The following is an 18,302-nucleotide window of genomic DNA, read 5'->3' as shown; positions in this document are numbered from 1 at the left end:
CTAATTCTGCTACATCTTTTTTGAGATATGGTGATCAGAACTACACACAGTATTTGAGGTGCAGCCATAACATAGAGCGATACAAGGGCATTATAACGTTTTCATCTTTGTTTTCCTTTCCTTTCCTGATAATTCCTAACATTCTATTTGATTTCGTAGCCACTGCCACACGTTGAGCTGAGAGTTTCAACGTATCCTCAACAATGACACCTAGATCCTTTTCCTGGGGAGTGACTTCTAACATAGAACCCAGCATCACATAGCTATAGTTTGAGTTCCTCTTTCCCACATAAGAACATAAGAAGTTGCCTCCGCTGGGTCAGACCAGGGGTCCATCGCGCCCAGCAGTCCGCTCACGCGGCGGCCCATGAAGTCCATGACCTGTAAGTGATCCTTTGTCTAAAACCTTTCAATACCCTTTCATCATCCTATCTCTGTCTCTATCTATATCCCTCAATCCGCGTATCCTTCAGGAACTTGTCCAATCCCTCTTTGAATCCTCTTAATGTATTCTGTCCTATTACATCCTCCGGAAGCGCATTCCAGGTGTCCACCACCCTCTGAGTGAAGAAAAATTTCCTAGCATTGGTTCTAAACCTGTCCCCTTTCAATTTTTCCGAGTGCCCCCTTGTTCTGGTAGTTCCCAATAGGCTGAAGAATCTGTCCCTTTCCACCTTCTCTATGCCCTTCATGATCTTGTAAGTCTCTATCATGTCTCCTCTGAGTCTCCGCTTTTCCAGGGTGAAGAGCCCCAGCCTTTCTAGCCTCTCAGCGTATGAAAGGTTTTCCATACCCTTTATCACTCTTGTCGCTCTTCTCTGAACCCTCTCAAGTATCTCCATGTCCTTCTTTAGGTACGGCGACCAATATTGGACACAGTATTCCAGATGCGGTCGCACCATCGCGCGATACAGCGGCATGATGACTTCCTTCGTTCTGGTTGTAATACCCTTCTTAATAATACCCAACATTCTGTTTGCCTTCTTTGAGGCTGCTGCGCATTGTGCTGTTGACTTCATTGTTGTGTCCACCAGCACACCCAAGTCTTTTTCAAGGTTACTTCCCTCTAGTACTAATCCCCCCATTTGGTAGCTGAACATCGGATTCTTCTTTCCTATATGTATGACCTTGCATTTCCGCACATTGAAGTTCATCTGCCATTTATTTGCCCACTCTTCCAGTTTGTTCAGGTCCCTTTGTAGGTCCTCACATTCTTCCACAGTTCTAACCCTGCTACAGAGTTTAGTGTCATCCGCAAATTTTATAACTTCACACTTCGTCCCCTTTTCCAGGTCATTTATAAATACGTTGAACAGCAGCGGTCTGAGTACTGACCCCTGTGGAACTCTGCTCGTGACCCTCCTCCAGTCCGAGTAGTGGCCCTTCACTCCAACCCTTTGCTTCCTCCAGTGCTTGACCCATCTGTGCATGTCCCCTTCCACTCCGTGGTTCCACAGCTTCTTAAGTAGCCGTTCATGGGACACCTTGTCAAAGGCTTTTTGGAAGTCGAGATAAATGATGTCTACGGGTACCCCTTGGTCCATCTGGCTGCTTACCCCCTCAAAGAAGTGCAGCAAGTTTGTTTGGCATGATCTTCCTTTGCAGAAGCCATCTTGGCTCGCTTTCATTAGCCCATTTTTGTCAATGTGCTCATAGATGCTGTCCTTTATCAGTGCTTCTACCATCTTGCCCGGAACCGATGTCAGACTTACCGGCCTGTAGTTTCCCGGGTCTCCTCTCGATCCCTTTTTAAAGATAGATGTAACATTTGCTATCCTCCAGTCCTCTGGGATCTCGCCAGTTTTCAAGGATAGGTTGCAAACTCGTTGGAGTATTTCCGCTATTTCGTTCCTTAGTTCTTTTAGTACCCTTGGGTGGATCCCGTCTGGGCCTGGTGATTTGTCACTTTTCAATCTATCTATCTGTTGGAATGATAGTCTGGGTTTTTGTAGAACGGTCTTTTTCTCCTTTCCTTTTATAGGAGTTTTTTTACTGTTCCCGATTGTTTAGAGCAAGCCAGTGATATGAGCTAGGCTTCTGATCCCAATAGTGATCATACCATACATTTTCTTCTATACCGCAAGTTTCAGCAAGGAATTAATGTGGTCCACAACAAGATTTCTGACCATTGGACATGAACAGAAACACAAATGTCATATATTTTGAATTATTGGTTTATAGATATTTCTGCATTGCAATAATAAGTCTGAAGCGGAGATGAGTCTTTAACGTTTTCTTAAAGTTGTAATATGTGTATGGTTGACACAAGAGTTGTGGGAGGCCATTCCAGTTTTGGGGCCTTGGAATGCAAAGTGGATCCATATAAGATTTTTGGCGTACAAGTAGATGTGAAGAGAAAGTTAGTTTAAAGTGCTATGTCGATCTCAAGTTGAAGAAGTCGAATGTAACACTTACCCACCGTACCTCTGGAACAAACTACCTGCCCGCACAAGATCGCTGAAAGGTCTACTGAACTTCAGTCAATAAAAACTTACTTCTTCCCCTGACCCTCTATGAGAGTGCGCTGATCTAAGTTCCTCAAACCTTCTGACAAAATGCCCCGACCTCCACTGTCTTGAGTCTCATACTCTATGTGCTTCGTCCTATGTCTGACCATACAATGTTTTCTCATACAATGTTCCTCCACACTTTGTCATACCATTTGCCATATTTGTCCTACTACACTATAATACACTATGCTATCTAATATAATAAAACGCTAAGCCGCGCATGCGCACTCCCACCTGCGTGCGTCCGTTTTCCGTGAGATGAAGGGCACCTTAGATAGGAGTGCGCATGCGCGCTTACGTCACCAGCCGCCAATGCCTCCACAAGCCGACCGCAGCCAGCCGCCGATCTCCATTCCTCCAGCGGGCGGGCGGGGGGGGGTCTCGGAGGAGAGGGATCGTGGCCGCTCAGCGCCCCCACCGAGGAGCCCAGCAACTTTCCGCCCCGGCTCTAAAACCGACCCAAGTCCTTTGCCGCCGCCCCTTCCCTTCCCGCGGGCCCGACTACCTACCCGGCGATTCAAGCAGCGTGTGCAGCAGTCTTCACACGCTGCTTCGGGGCCTTCTACTGCCCTGATTTGCTCTGCTGCGTCTCTGATGATGTCATCAGGGACGTGCCAGAGTAAATCAGGGTAGTAGAAGGACCCGAAGCAGTGTGTGAAGACTGCTGCACACGCTGTTTGAATCGCCATGTGTAGTCGGGCCCGTGGGAAGGGAAAGGGGGGTAGAGGAAATGCTAATGCTGCTGCATAGGGAACTGGTGTGGAGGGTGGGAAATTGAGGGGGAGGGAATTCTGCTTTGGACAGACAGACAGAAGGAGGAAGGGAGACAGAAAGAAAAGAAGAAAGACACAGGGGCAGGTGCACAGGGAACTGGTGTGGGGGGAGGGAAATGGAGGGGGAGGGAATGCTGCTTCGGACAGACAGACAGAGGGAGGAAGGGAGACAGAAAGAAAAGAAGAAAGACACAGGGCAGGGAAATACACAGAAAGACAGACAGACAAAGGGGGCCAGGAACAGAGACAGACAGAAAGAAAGACAGCGGGGGTCGCGTCAGGAGGGGTGCGGGATGTGGCAGAGGGAACTTTTCCAATGGGTGCAACTGGGCGGCTGTCGGGATCTCTGATCAGGGGCAGAGCAAGGTAAGTGTATCATAGGGATAAGAAGGAGGAAGGGGGGAGAAAAAGGAAGGGACGCCTACTGCTGGACAGGAGAAGGAAAGAGGTGCTGATGGACAGGGGGGGTGAAGAAAAAGGAACGGAGGCCTAATGTTGGACAGGGGGAACAGAAAAGAGGTACTGCTGGACAGGGGGGGTAAAACAAAGGGAGAAGGGCTGCTACTGCATAAGGAGAGCAGTGAAGGGGTGGTGGTGGACACAGGGGAGGTAAAAGGAAGGGAGAATGGACAGGGGGAGCAGGCAAAGGGTGGTGATGGACAGCCAAGGAAAAAGAAAGACAGAAAGAAAGAAAGTGGCTAAGGAGAGAGAGAGAGAAAGAAATAGTACACCATATTTACTGTACTATGTTTGCCACGCTACAATTTCTCATGTCATGTCTGCCACACAGTGTTTGCTATTCCATGTCTTCCATGCTATGCTTCATCATGCATGCTTGCCTTACCATTTCTGCCAAGTTGTGCCATGCTATATTAGTCATGCTTCGTAATACCTGAGGTTGTGGGTTCAAACCCATGCTGTTCCTTGTGACCCTGGGCAAGTCACTTAATCCCCCCATTACCCCAGGTACATTAGATAGATTGTGAGCCCACCGGGACAGAGAGGGAAAAATGCTTCAGTACCTGAATAAATTCATGTCAACCATTCTGAGCTCTCCTGGGAGAACAGTAGAGAAAATTGAATTAAATTTTAAAAAAATGTTAGGTTTTGCCATGCTTTGCTCACCGATCGTGTCACGACCAGTTTGCGAGCCTTCGCCAACCCTGAGCCGATTCACTAATCTTCTATCCAATCTCCACATGCAAATGAGGGAAATGGCATGAAGATTGGGCTGGCCCATCCAAAAAGGACCAGTTGCTCACGTCCTTGTCGACTGACCTGCTGAAATCTCAGCATCCAAAAAACAATCTGGGCCAAAACATTTTAAACACATCTCCTGCTCTCTGCCATCTTCCCTGCAGTGCAACCCGTGGGTTTAGCGGGGCTGCACTACAGTGGGTTAAAACCACGGACTCACGAGTAAAAGTCCAGGAACAGCAGCTTCTTTATTCGGAAGGATAAAACCATGTTTTGAGGGGGTTTCTTACATGTGCACAAAAGATCCCAAGGTTGAAGATAATTTTGCATTCAAAGTATTACGGGAAGTGCACGAAAAATTGTATATTTATTGATTTCTAGCCTCTACCTATACACCCGAATGTAAGAGAGAAGCACTCTCCCAGATGGAGAATTTTTTTTGGTTTTTTTGCAAACCGTTTATGCCACGGAAAGCAAGCGCATGTGGCAAAGAAGATGGTCTAGGCATGCGTCAGGATTGCTCTGGGGTCACTGTGGGGCGTGCTTCCGATTGCTGCAATTTGCACGAGGACACGTTGTGAATCAGTGGCCCAGCAAAGATGAGTTTAGTGAATCTAGGCCTATGTCTGCCATCTCTTGTTAGTCAATGCTTGCCATGCTATCTCCTACCACACTCTATCTGTTACACAGGGGTTAAAGCTACAGCCCCAGCACCCTGAGGTTGTGGTTTCAAACCCACACTGCTCTTTGTGACCCTAGACAAGTGACTTAACCCCCCTCATTGGCCCAGATACATTAAATAGATTGTGAACCCACCAGGACAGACAGGGAAAAATGCTTGAGTGCCTGAATAAATTCATGTCAACTGTTCTGAGCTCCCCTGGGAGAATAGTATGTGGAAGAGAAAAATTCTTTCCTAATGGTTTGAGATATATATTAAACAGGGACGCCACAAAAGGCCTTCCATTGCCCTTAGTTACTTCATATGTTCATTTGGTCAGGAACCATGTGAACCACTTCAATACCAGAGTCAAAGAGAGTGGGATGTCAGACTGCAAAAGGACAGATTGGGTTCCCCTATAGCCTTTGAGGTCAGTTCTAGCAAGAGTGATTCTGTTCTGTGCCTGGATCTAAACCCGTGTTGCATGGGATAGTCATGTGGGATCTCTTAGAGAGAGGAAGAGATAGGCAGACTGGATGGGCCATAGTATTCCAGCCACTGGCCTAAAGTTCTCTGCCTCTTAGGAATTAGGGACTGATAGGGATTTGGAATATAGACCATGCTCCAAACTAGTATTAAGAAGATCTGTCAGCCAGTCTAGGAATGCGGATAGGGATGGGGACATGAACCACCAGATGAGATGGGCTGATGTCTAGGCAGCAGTGTTTCTTTGATAATCGATGTACCAGGTCGGAGATTGTATCTGGAGTGACTGGAGTGAATTTATTCTGTTTCTGTATCTTTGGGAGCTCAGAACGGGTTACAATTGACATTCACAGTAAAATACAGGACAAAAGTTACAGAAGAGGGGGAGCAAGGGGTGCATGGGAAGGGAGGAGGGTTGAGAGAGAGGGAGCGGGAGATTAAGGAAGGGGAGCAAGGAGGGGGCTGTCCATTAGGACTGTTCAGTTGAAGAGATGGGTCTTCAGCCTTTACCGGAAGGTCATCAGCGAATCTTGGGATCTTATCTGGGCAAGCAATTGGTTCCAAAGTCGGGGGATGAAGTGGCTGTAGGAGCTGAAAAAGAGGCATTTTGAGCGGTTCTTGGATTGTCATAGTACACTTCTCCCTCCGTATTCGTTGTGATAGGGGATTAACAAACCCACGAATACTGAAAAGCCGTGAATAACTTTTTCATATGTAGACCTGGCCTATTCCTGAAGGAGAGGCAAAACATGGTGAAGAATGTGCTGGGAATTAGCTATTTTCTCTGTAAAAGCTTGGAATCAGAGATTTCTCTATGCAAGCTGATGTAATTGGGGGGGGGGGGGGGGGAGGAGCCAGCAAGCTAAAAAACGTGAATAATCGAAAATGCAAATGCTGAAACCGCGAATACGGAGGGAGACGTGTATAGTTTTTTGGCTTCTGGTACAGCTAACTTAAAATGCTTTTCTTCTTTCCTCCATCATATAAAGCAATCATGAGTTTGTCTTTTTCTAATTTTCTTACTTTTGTTCGCGAGGCTAATAGTGGTTCTGAAAACCACAGGTTGGATTTCTTTTTTCGGTTTAATGTCTAGTCAGGGCATCTTTGTCTAGGACGGACATGGTGAGGTCCTGCCATTTGATTTCGAACATGTCTCTGTTGGAGCCTATTGGTACCAACTGGTCTGTGAGTAATTTCCAGAATTCTCCTGGTGGTATCTCATAATTACACATTTTTATTGAAATGCAGCTCTAAGAATAAAAAGTAATGAAAAGCTAAGAAATACAAATTAAAGAATCTAAACCAGCCTGCAGAAACAGTTTTCAGGCCCATGTATGGCATTTTGTAACAGGGACGCTGCTCCGCTGCCACAATGATGTCTGTGTGCGTTGTTATCCCCCATTCATAGTTTGGATGCTTCCATTTGTAAAATGGATGTAACCACCTCAAGAACGTCCATTTCTCTTGTGTTGTAGAATGCATCTGCTGATGTACAGCCTAGTCTAACATATGTGAGGAATGGATATTCATAGGTGACATACTGACTATTAACTCTGAATTCTGAATTGAAGGAAGGAAATTGTGGAGACAGATACAATCTTAAATTCTTTATTATGTAGCCCTGCAGCTTCCTGCCATGCGGCTCGCTCCGCGGGCTCCAGCCAACTCCTCGGGTCAGGGGGTCGGTCACTGATACCAGGGCTCACAAAAAGATGAAAGAACCACACACATAACTGCTTACAGTCCTTCACGGACTCACAATTCACTCGAGCTTGGGCATAGGCCAGGGCCAGATAACTCTGGTAGGTCGAAGGATAGGCAACTCAGAAGTTTCACTCACCCCATTCAAACTTCTCACTCTCCTTTCTGATGAAACAACAGCTCAGCCTGAGGTATAAGTGAACCAAACTGGAACTTTATTGAAATTGATTAAGGAACAGTCTTTAAACTATTTTCACCCACTCAGTGAAAGGCTGACACTCTGGTTCCATCAACAGATTTCCCCCTGTCACTTCCAGTTCACTTTAGAGCAAAGGTTTATAGTCTCTTCAACAGAAATGGCAGACTCTTGATTCATCAATAGATTTCTCACTTCCAGTTTCCAAGTTCTCCAATAGAGTCAATTAATTACAATTTCTTCAGCATGGAAGGCAGACACTTTGGTTCTGTCACTTCCAGTTCTCTTTAGTTTGAACTATTTACAATTTCTTGTCAGTTCCCTCCCAAATCTATCTATGGGAGTCTCCCTCAGTCTCGGGCTTTGGCGGGAGAGAGTATCAACCAAAAAGCATAGTTTACATTCCCTCCTTCTTTTTTATAACCTCCAGCTCCTGCCAGTGACTTCCAGAAAAATCCTCCACCACTGCTTTTACAGCAGAGGCATTTTTAGGGGGGTCACACTCATCCTCCTCTAAAGGACCTCAGAGGGCATCATCTTATACCCTCTTTTATACGCCACTGAAGTATAATACATATCACAAACATATTGTTGTTTTTGCCCATTTTTACCCTTTCAACACTTCTTTACCATACTCAGACATTAACCAGGTTTCCTTGTCACCTCTCTTAATTCCCTTTAAGGAAACTTGGACCATACTCCCATCACCTTTTTCCCTTTCCTCCCTCCAGAGGAACAATAGTCCATTCCCCCCTCGTGAGCAAAACATGTCACCCTCCTCCCAGGATCCATTTTTCCCTCAGAAAATGTCACATTACTTCCCCCCACCAGGCAACCTCCCAACCCACCCTCCCAAGTGGGTTTTAACTCAACATAATTTTTCTTCAATTTCCAACGTATCATGGATGTCATCACCTTTACCACATTAGCAGATATACAGCCGTACTGTTACATATTTGTCCCCCATCTCCCACTCACATCAACATTTTTCTTTTTTTGATTTAAAGAAATTCACCACCGTGATGTTTCTCAACATCCTCAGCATATTCAGATTCTCCCCATCAATTTAATTTTCCATCACATTAATACAGCCACAATTTTGTAACTTTTCCTATCAAACTATATACCACAATATCCACCCAGATGTTCTAAGTGAAATATTTTAGTTTTATTTCACACTCATCAGCAAGTTTATTATTGATGTGAATTTCTCAAATTAAAGTCATCTCTCACAGTGGATACATTATGTCCTTTCCTTCTTAACCATACTGCAATGGGTTGGGCTTCTTCACTACCACCCGACCCAGAAGGGCATGGTTCACACTGTAGAATTTTATCTGGTGTTCTGTCCATCACCTTTACAAAGTGCTTCCAGATACTCCTGCCAATGTGCCAATCTCTCCATTGGGATTGCACCTCTCCCCGGGACTAGGACTCAGGTGGGATCAGGCCTCATATGGTTGAAGATCTCCTCCTTCACCCAGGTCTCCCACTTTGCCTCCACCACCATCACATATAAAGGCACATACGGGTACCATAACCTCTATAGCAGTGATTCCCAACCCTGTCCTGGAGGAACACCAGGCCAATCGGGTTTTCAGGCTAGCCCTAATGAATATGCATGAGAGAGATTTGCATATGATGGAAGTGATAGGCATGCAAATTTGCTTCATGCATATTCATTAGGGCTAGCCTGAAAATCCAATTGGCCTGGTGTTCCTCCAGGACAGGGTTGGGAACCACTGCTCTATAGGACCCACACCAGGCACCGGATGTAGCGCTCTGTTCTGCTCAGCCTGGGCAGTTTCTCCTCTCCTGCATTCTCAGGCTCCACCCAGGAGAGCCTGGGGTATAGATAGGGCATCCAATCATGGGACAACCCACCTTCCAACAATTCTGAGTGTGCCATATAATCACCCTCCAGTGAGGCCACACCCATCTCATCATCTCTTAAGAGTCGATAAATCTCCAAATTCCAAACAGTCCACTCTGTCATCAGCTCAGTTGTCACAGCAGAATCCACTTTCCCCAAAGCCAAACAAAGGAAGTGAAACACAGCCTCAGGTTGAGGCAGTCCAGCATCCAAGTCTTTAGGTACATTTCTGGAGGTTCCCAAGTTGGTTCCCTTGGCTCGCAAAGGGGGACCAGTTCATTTTACTCATCAAAAGAAGCGGGACTGATGAAGGGGTTATTCTCCCTGTAACTTCTTGCTCTCGGGGAGGTGTTGATTTTTCCTCTCCCCACAGTTCTTGCAGTTTCATGACCTCACCGGAGTAACTTTGGCTCATTGAGTTCTCCATCTCAGGGTAGAGCAATCCCAGATGATCCTTCCATGCCTGCACCATCCTTCCTCAACCCTACCCCAAAGGCATTTTGGATCTTGTACTGTCCGCCAATATGGTTGCTGAACAGGAGGCTTCTTACCTCAGGATTTTGATTCCCTGAACCAGGCCACCTAAGGTGAAAATGGGTCCCGGTCTCAATTCACTACTCCCCAGGCTAGTCTCTCTTCCGATCACATATTCCAAAGTTTCATCCTCGTGGGTCAAGTTCTGATAGATTCTGCTGAGGGCTCCCGCTGGTATAATTTCTTTTTGGCAAACAGCAGCACAGCTGTACCAGCATCTCAGCTCCTCTGGTTCCGCAATAATTGCACACAATGTTGCTCACAAGGACTCCATCCTCCACCATGATTTCGATGGAGTCATCTTTGATATTTTAGCACTCTTGGCAGATTTGGCTCTCTGCTTCTTCTCTCCATGTTCAAGCTCTCCTGGGAAAAGAGACCTCCAGCTCCTCCCATAGGTCTCTCTAGCCATAGTAAAGTTCAGTGACCACCTGAAAAATCCTCCACCACTACTTTTATAGCAGAGGCAATTTTCAAGGGGGGGGGGGTTGTCACAGTTAGTAATAGATTAAAATAATGCCTGACATAGCCATGTTTTGCTCTACTTAAGGCATTACTGTGGGTGATAAAGAAAGTGGCTAAATTCCTTCTCAGTCACTTTCTTTATTTCTTACTCACAGTAAGGCCTCATGGTGTCACCATAAAGAGACATATGTAACACCATCCATTCCGGTCCCCACACAATCTTAATATTAGTACAGGAAGACTCTCTGCACATTCTATAATTCATTATTTAATGTACAAACAGTTTTATTTGATTATTTATCTGTCTTTTAATGGCAATTAAACTTTTAATGGCAATATGATTTGCTAATATTTGTTACTCATAATTGATTATAAATTTCCTGTTTTACTGTCAAGTTTAATCCCCTAAAGCAGCCATGTCAGGAATTAATTTAATCTACTGTTAAGAATTTAAACATGTAATATGTCTCATCAAGCCTGCCTCCACAATTTCCTTCTTTCAGGACCTAGCAGACTTTGTGCCTACCTGTTTTGTTGGGGGGGGGGGGGGGGTTGGATCATATTTTATTTGGACATCTTTTCTAAAATGAAGCTTCTTATTTTCTTCATTCAGCTACTTTTTCCCCTTTTTTGAAAAATAGTCTTTTGGCCCTAGTAGCCTTTTTCACCTTTCATTTTAAACATTACGTTTTTTTAATGCATTAATACATCTAAACTGGATTTTAAAAATTGTAGTTTTAAATAACATCCACACCTGATGCAAACTCTTCATTTATTTTTGTTCTTTATTACTTGTGTGACCAGTCAGGCTCCGGGCCTGCGGTTTCACTATTGTCCATCAGGGGAGCCAGAGAGAAGCCCAGGTGAGAGAGCAGGCTCAGTTAAAGCAGGGCGTGGCTCCTCCCCATGAAAGGCCAGTAGTTTGCTCTTGTTTAGAGAAGGTGAGAGGGAAGTCACGGGTCTCTTCCCAAGTAAAGCATTGCTGGATCAAGCTAGGGTAATGCCATAGACCTGGGTGTGGAAGATGCTGGATCCACACCACCATTTGCAGAACAGGCCAGCATGTGTTGTAGAGCTGCAAAGAAAGGCAAGAGGCTTGGCAACCATTTTCAAAGACTGAGCCAAGAAATGTGAGTTTTTTTTCTGTTTGCTGTTTTGGCTGAGATTGGGGGTTTTTTCTCTCAGTCAGTTGCATGGACTTTCTGAACTGTGGGACTGTTTTTCTATTTTGATTATGTGCACAATATGTTAAGCTGGGAGTACTTTTGTGGGGAGAAGTTTGCCAACAACTGGGAGGGATTTTGAAAGCTGTTACACCGGCAGACATGATCTGGAGCTCCTTTCAAGATTTAGAGTGGAACAATTACAACAGACTATATAACAAATACTCTAAATCCTATTGCGTTCTGGACTCATGCCCCCCAGAAATCATGAAAGTGGCACCTTTAGCATTTAAACTATCGTTGATGCAATATTTGGCTCATAACCTAAAAACTGGGAAGTTCCTCTATAATAATGGTCACATAATAATAACCCCAATTCTAAAAAATTGTAAAGAATCTTCAGCTATAATATCCAACTACAGACCAGTAGCATCCATTCCGTTTATTGTAAAAATTATGGAGGGATTGGTACACACCCAACTGATGGATTATCTGGATCAGTTCTCTCTCCTACATGAAACTCAATCCGGTTTTAGACCGTTATTCAGTATTGAGACAGTAATTGCAGCTATTTTAGACAATCTGCGCCTACTGTTTAGTAAGGGCCTTAATGCCCTGGTTATGCAATTCGATATGAGTTCTGCCTTTGATCTAGTAGACCACGGGAAATTCCTGCAATGCCTAGACGCCATTGGTATCAGGGACGAGGTGCTGAATTGGTTCCGTGGCTTCCTTATGTCCCGCACTTATCAAATACGTTTTAATTATGGACTTTCAGATACCTGGAGCAATCCATCCGGTGTGCCACAAGGGTCTCCGCTATCTCCATTGCTCTTCAACGTCTACATGTCCTCACTAGGCACGCAGCTAACCCAGTTAGGGATAAAACTATTTAGTTATGCAGATGATTTTACGATCATCATCCCATTCGTTAATTCTATCTCTGAAACTATTCCTAAAGCTTCAGAAGCCATAAACGTGATGGAGCACTGGATGACAACCTTTAGGCTCAAACTTTATTCAGAAAAGACAACTTTCTTCGTTGCTTCGCCACATCCGCTTGACACCAAATCACCACTATGTATCAATAATCTTAATTACCCTATCCAACCTACAATAAAGATACTAGGTGTAACTTTGGATCAGTGCCTAACCATGAGAGACCAGGTGGACTCCTTGATCAGAAAGGGATTTTTCACTCTCTGGAAACTCAGATCCATTAAAGCTTATTTCGATACAGCGGCATTCAGAACCCTAGTCCAATCCCTCGTACTGAGTCTACTTGACTACTGCAACATCGCCTATTTAGCAATTTCCCAAAAGAACATGCAGCGTTTACAATTGATGCAAAATGCAGCGGTCAAACTGATCTTTGGGCTGAGGAAGTTTGACCACGTGACACCCTACTACCGGCAGCTGCATTGGCTGCCAATGGAGGCGCGCGTAAAGTTTAAATTTGCCTGCTTCTGCTTCAAAGCACTACACGGACTTGCCCCTAAATATATAACTGACCTTTTCGTCTTCTCAGCCAACAGACACAAGAGAAGCTCACATTCCAACTTTGTTTCCCCCCCAGTGAGAGGTTGGCGTTGAAGCTGAGTTGCCAGGACCTAGACCAGCGCTCCAGTAGGAGTAGGTCGTGCATCATGTTGTCGGATATTGAATTTATGTCTGTTGTGCTTTTGCACACTACATTGCTTAGTTTGGCGTCATCGGCGAATAATGTTATTTTACCTCGCAGCTCTTCTGTCAAGTCTCTTATAAAGATGTTAAATAGGATCGGGCCCTTGAAGAAGTGCAGCAAGTTCGTCAAGCAAGATCTTCCCTTGCTGAAGCCATGCTGGCTGATCCTCATCAGATCGTGTCCATCAAGGTGATCAATGATGCGGTCTTTTAACAGCGCCTCTACCATCTTTCCCGGTACCGAGGTCAGATTCACCAGTTTGTAGTTTCCTGGATTTCCCCTTGGAACTTTCTTGAAGATTGGTGTAACATTCACCACTTTCCAGTCTTCCGGAATCCTTCCCTATTTGATTGACAAATTGGCTATCAGTTGAAGCAGTTCAGCTGTAGCCCCTTTCAGTTCCTTGATTACTCTCGGATGAATGCCATCCAGTCCCAGGGATTTATCGTTTTTAAGCCTATCAATGTGCCTGCATACCTCTTCTAGACTGACCGTCAACCCTGTCAGTTTCCCATCTTCGCTTCCTACGTATACCCTGTCGGCTTCCAGTATGTTGTGTATATCCTCTTCGGTAAACACAGACGCAAAAAAATGTGTTCAGTTTGTTGGCGATGGCTTTGTCCTCCTTTAGCACTCCCTTTATTCCATGGTCATCCAGCGGCCCCACTGCTTCCTTCGCGGGTCATTTCCCTTTAATATATATCGAAAGAACAGCTTGAAGTTTTTCGCTTCCTTGGCTATTTTTTCCTCATAGTCTCTTTTGGCCCCTCTTACTGCCTTGTGACAACTGCTTTGATGTTGTTTGTGCTCTTTCCAGTTTTCGTCCGTTTTTGAACTTTTCCATTCCTTAAACAAAGTCTTCTTGTCTCTGAACACTTCCTTCACTGCTACAGTGAGCCACGCCAGTTCCTTGTTCTTTTTCCTCTTGGATTCCTTGTTGGTACGTGGTATATATAGATTTTGCGCCTCAGTGACCGTGTCCTTAAAAAGGGACCATGCTTGCTCTAGCGTTTTTACAGTGCTTATCCTTTTCTTAATCTTTTTCCCCACCATGACTCTCATTCCTTTGTAATTCCCTTTTTGGAAGTTCAGTGCCGTGGCCGATGTTCTGGATCGATGTTTCGCCCCTGTGTCCAGGTTGAAGCGGATCACATTGTGATCACTGCTTTCCAGCATCCCTTCTACTTCTACACCTTGCGCCGGTCCTTGTAGTCCATTTAGAATTAAATCCAGAATTGCATTTCCTCTCGTATTTTCCTTAACAAGTTGTTCCAGAAAGCATCCAGGAACTTGGTCTCCCTACCATAGCCGGAGGTGCCTAGGTTCCAGTCTATCCCCGGATAATTGAAGTTACCCATGATAACTGCGTTGCCTCCCTTGCAGTTGTGTTTAATCTCGTCCGTCATCTCTCCATCAATTTCTTCAGACTGCTCTGGGGGTTGGTAGTAGATGCATACGGAGGAAGTTTAGCCATCACATAGTTCGGCGCCATGTCATGCAAGGATTTGAACACTAGCATCAGGCTCTTGAAGACACAACGTTTAGCTACAGGCAACCAGTGAGCCGACGCTAAAACCTGAGAGACAGGCACAGAGGTTTTATAGAAGCCTGATAGCTTAGCTTATCCGCTTAGAACCGCAAGGCACAAGCGGAATAGAAATCACTAATGTAATGTAATGTAATGTAATAGCTGCATTTTGAACACACTGGAGCCGTTGTACATTCTTTGCCATGAGACAATTGAATAGCGCATTGCAGTAATCTATGCGGGAGAGTATAGGGCATAGAGTAGTTGGACAAAGTCAGACTCTGAAAAGTAGTTCCTTATTTTTTTGGAGTTGTCGCAGGTAGTAAAATGAGGAAGATACCACCTGAGAGATATGGTTGGAGAGTGACAGGTTGAAGTCAAGGAGTATTCCTAGGCTGCGCACTTGGTCTTTTGAGGTTAGAGTATTTGAGTCCCAGCACAGTGAGGGATGGTCACGGTCACAGCGTTCTTTGCGGATCCAAAGGAGTTCCGTCTTGGAGGCATTTAGTTGAACTTTATTGACAGACATCCAGTTCTTGATTTCCAAAAGGCAGTTTAAGAGTATCTCAACCTGGGCATCACGGGCTTCTCCTAGCGGTAGGTATAGTTGGATGTCATCTGCAAAGGAGTGAATCTGTATTTGATATTTGCGGGCTATGTCTAGGACAGGTCTAATGTAGAGATTAAATAATAGGGGGGGATAGTAGAGCCCCTGTGGAACATCATATTTGATCAGTTTCGGTCTTGATAGCATGTCATTGAGCAGAACACTTTGGGATCTGTTTTCCAGGAATGAGCAGATCCATTGTAGCGCAATGTCTCGGATTCCAATTTCAAATAGCCATTCAATGAGGCGAACATGGTCAATAGTGTCAAACACCGCGCTGAGATCTAGAAGCACAAAAAAGGACATCATTACCCTTGTCCATGCGTTTCCAGCAGTCATCGATGATGTCTAGAAGGATGGTTTCAGTACTGTGGAATTTCCTGAATCCTGATTGGAAGGCGGATAGTGTTCCTTGTTCGTCGATGAAGGAGAGTAATTGGCTTAACACTGTTTTCTCCAGAATCTTGGAGACAAATGGTAGGTTGGAGACAGGTTTAAAGTTGCCGGGCTCATTAGGGTCGAGCATTGGTTTTTTCAAAATCGGCCTAATAACTGCCAACTTCCAGTCTGAGGGCACTATGCTTGTTTGTAGTGAAGTGTTGATGAGAGAAAGGATAGAGTCTACAAAGGCATCTTTCATCACCATTAGGAGATGTGGCAGACAGGGGTCCTGGTTGGAGCTAGAAGGGTGAATTGTGTCTAGTATTTCAGCGATGTCATCGTGGGAGACTGTTTAAAAACTAGTTAGGTTCTCAGCTGTAGTTTTAATTGTTTTATCTAAGTCATGGGGGGGCAATGTCTGCAGTGTGGCAGAGTCAAGCTAAGCTGTTGGCGGACAGGTTATCTCTCCTCCTTCCAGGTCTTATTGGCTCTAATCAGGTGGGCTTTGTACGGGGCAGACAATCGGTCCATAACATGTGTAAGGTGCTTTTAGTCATCACTCATGCCCAACACCGAGATATTCCTATGGTGTTGGTAAGCTTAGATGCTGCCTGCGCTTTTCATCAGGTGGATTGGCAGTATTTATGAACTGTGTTAATTATATGGGTCTTGATGGTTGGTATCTGCAGGCCTTTAAGACATTATACTCTGATTCAACCTTACTGACCCCTTTCCAATTAAACACGGCACTAGACAGGGTTGTCCTTTGTCCTCCCCTTCTATTTCTACTTTACTTAGAACCCTTTTTCCATACTGTGGCACAGGACCCGCATGTGGCCGGTCTCCAATTTCCTAAGAAGTCAGTTAAGGGCTTGGCTTTTGCTAACGACTTACTTTTTGACTATCTAATCCCCATCGGTCGATCCCACTTCTATTACAATCCCTTGAAGAGTTTCAGTTTTATTTGTGGTTTATGCTGAATTACATTACATCCATGGTTTTGGCCATTCCAGCCACGATTTCAGACCATTGGGTGGGCGATTTTCCATTTTCCTGAGCTCAGATCTCTATTAAATATTTGGGAGTGTGGATTCCTTGAGATCTTACTACGCTTTATGCGTGTAATGTGGACTCCTTACTGGCTGATAGTCTTCATTCTCTGACTCTTTGGTCTACTTTCCCCTTATCAGTGGCAGGGCGGGTGGCTTTATATAACATGGTATTGTTCCCAAAATGGCTGTATAGATTTCAAGTTCTATCACTTTTGCTATCTCATTCTCACCATCATCATCTGACCTGTGGGTTGCAAAAATTTATTTGGGGGGGTAAGAGACCATGTATGACTCTGAACAGGGTATGTTTACCTTGGGACAGTGGGGGGATATGGTTTATTAAATGTTCATTGGTATGAATTGGCGTGTCAGATGAGACACATCAATGACTGGTTTAGGGGCACTTGTTTTTCTGATCCAGTTCTTGAGCTCTCCATACTTGCCCCTTATCATTTTAGTTTTATGCTACATACAACCAGCTCTGCCCTTCGTGCCGTGGTGGAGAGCTATCCAATCTTTGGTCCGGAGCAACGGACATGGCGATGGGTCTGCAAGGTTCTGTTTATGTCCTTTTCTGTATCTCCTTATCTCCCTATTCAGGGTAATGCAAGTTTTTTTGCCAGGGATTTAGAGCCAGTCATTTCAAAGGTGGGCAGTTGGGAGACTTTGTTATTTGTTTCAATTGTTTACGGAGGAAGATCTTTTAACCTTTTCCTATCGTATGTCCCGGATGACGGGACATTCTAAAAAATGTCGTTGCCATCATATGTCCCATGGCATGGGACATACAGTACACCTTCTACCTATCATTTGTCCTATCTATTGGACCATTGTGTTTACAATAGCTGTAAATGATAACGGTGAATAATACAAAACTTTGCTAAAATAATTACAATTGGAACCAGCGTAACGTAAAATTTATTACGATAGGAAAAGGTTAATCTCCTTTGAAACCTTATGCTGATGAACAAATGGAAGCAGAGATGAAACGGGAATGCAAAAACGGTAACACGATCATTATGGGAGACTTCAACTATCCCGGAATAGACTGGAGTCTTGGAAACTTAAAATGTGCCAGGAAGACTGGATTACTGGAGGCTATACAGGATTGCTTCATGGATCAGCTTGTCAGAGAACCGACGAGATGAAATGGCACTCTGGATCTAATCCTTAATGGGCTAAGAGGACCTGCAAAGGATGTGGAAGTAGTGGGACCGTTGGGAAACAGCGATTATAACATGATAAAGTTCAAAGTTGAAGTAGGAATACCAAAGGGAAAGAGAACCACAGCGACAACTTTTAACTTCAAGAAAGGAAACTATGAAGCAATGAGTGTAATGGTAAGGAAAAAACTCAGGAACAACACAAAGAAATGGCAGACTGTAGAGCAAGCCTGGTCTTTATTCAAGGACACGGTAAGCGAGGCGCAAAATCGGTATATCCCCCGATTCAGAAAAGGGTGCAAAAAGAGCCGAACAAAAGACCCTGCGT

At 44.7% G+C, this 18,302-nt stretch overlaps 1 protein-coding gene across 1 annotated transcript in view; it reads right to left on the bottom strand.

Annotated features, from left to right (window-relative positions):
- Window positions 1-18,302, bottom strand: part of SPATC1 (spermatogenesis and centriole associated 1) — a 128,639-nt gene that overhangs the window by 75,419 nt on the left and 34,918 nt on the right. The window contains exon 2 of the mRNA XM_033934969.1: window positions 9,409-9,654. Coding sequence (XP_033790860.1) covers window positions 9,409-9,654 — 246 coding nt within the window. The remainder of the gene's footprint in view (window positions 1-9,408; window positions 9,655-18,302) is intronic.

The sequence above is a fragment of the Geotrypetes seraphini genome, chromosome 2 (genome assembly GCF_902459505.1).
Source record: "Geotrypetes seraphini chromosome 2, aGeoSer1.1, whole genome shotgun sequence".
Classification (NCBI taxonomy): Eukaryota; Metazoa; Chordata; class Amphibia; order Gymnophiona; family Dermophiidae; genus Geotrypetes; species Geotrypetes seraphini.
This window is presented reverse-complemented; position numbering and strand designations above follow the sequence as displayed.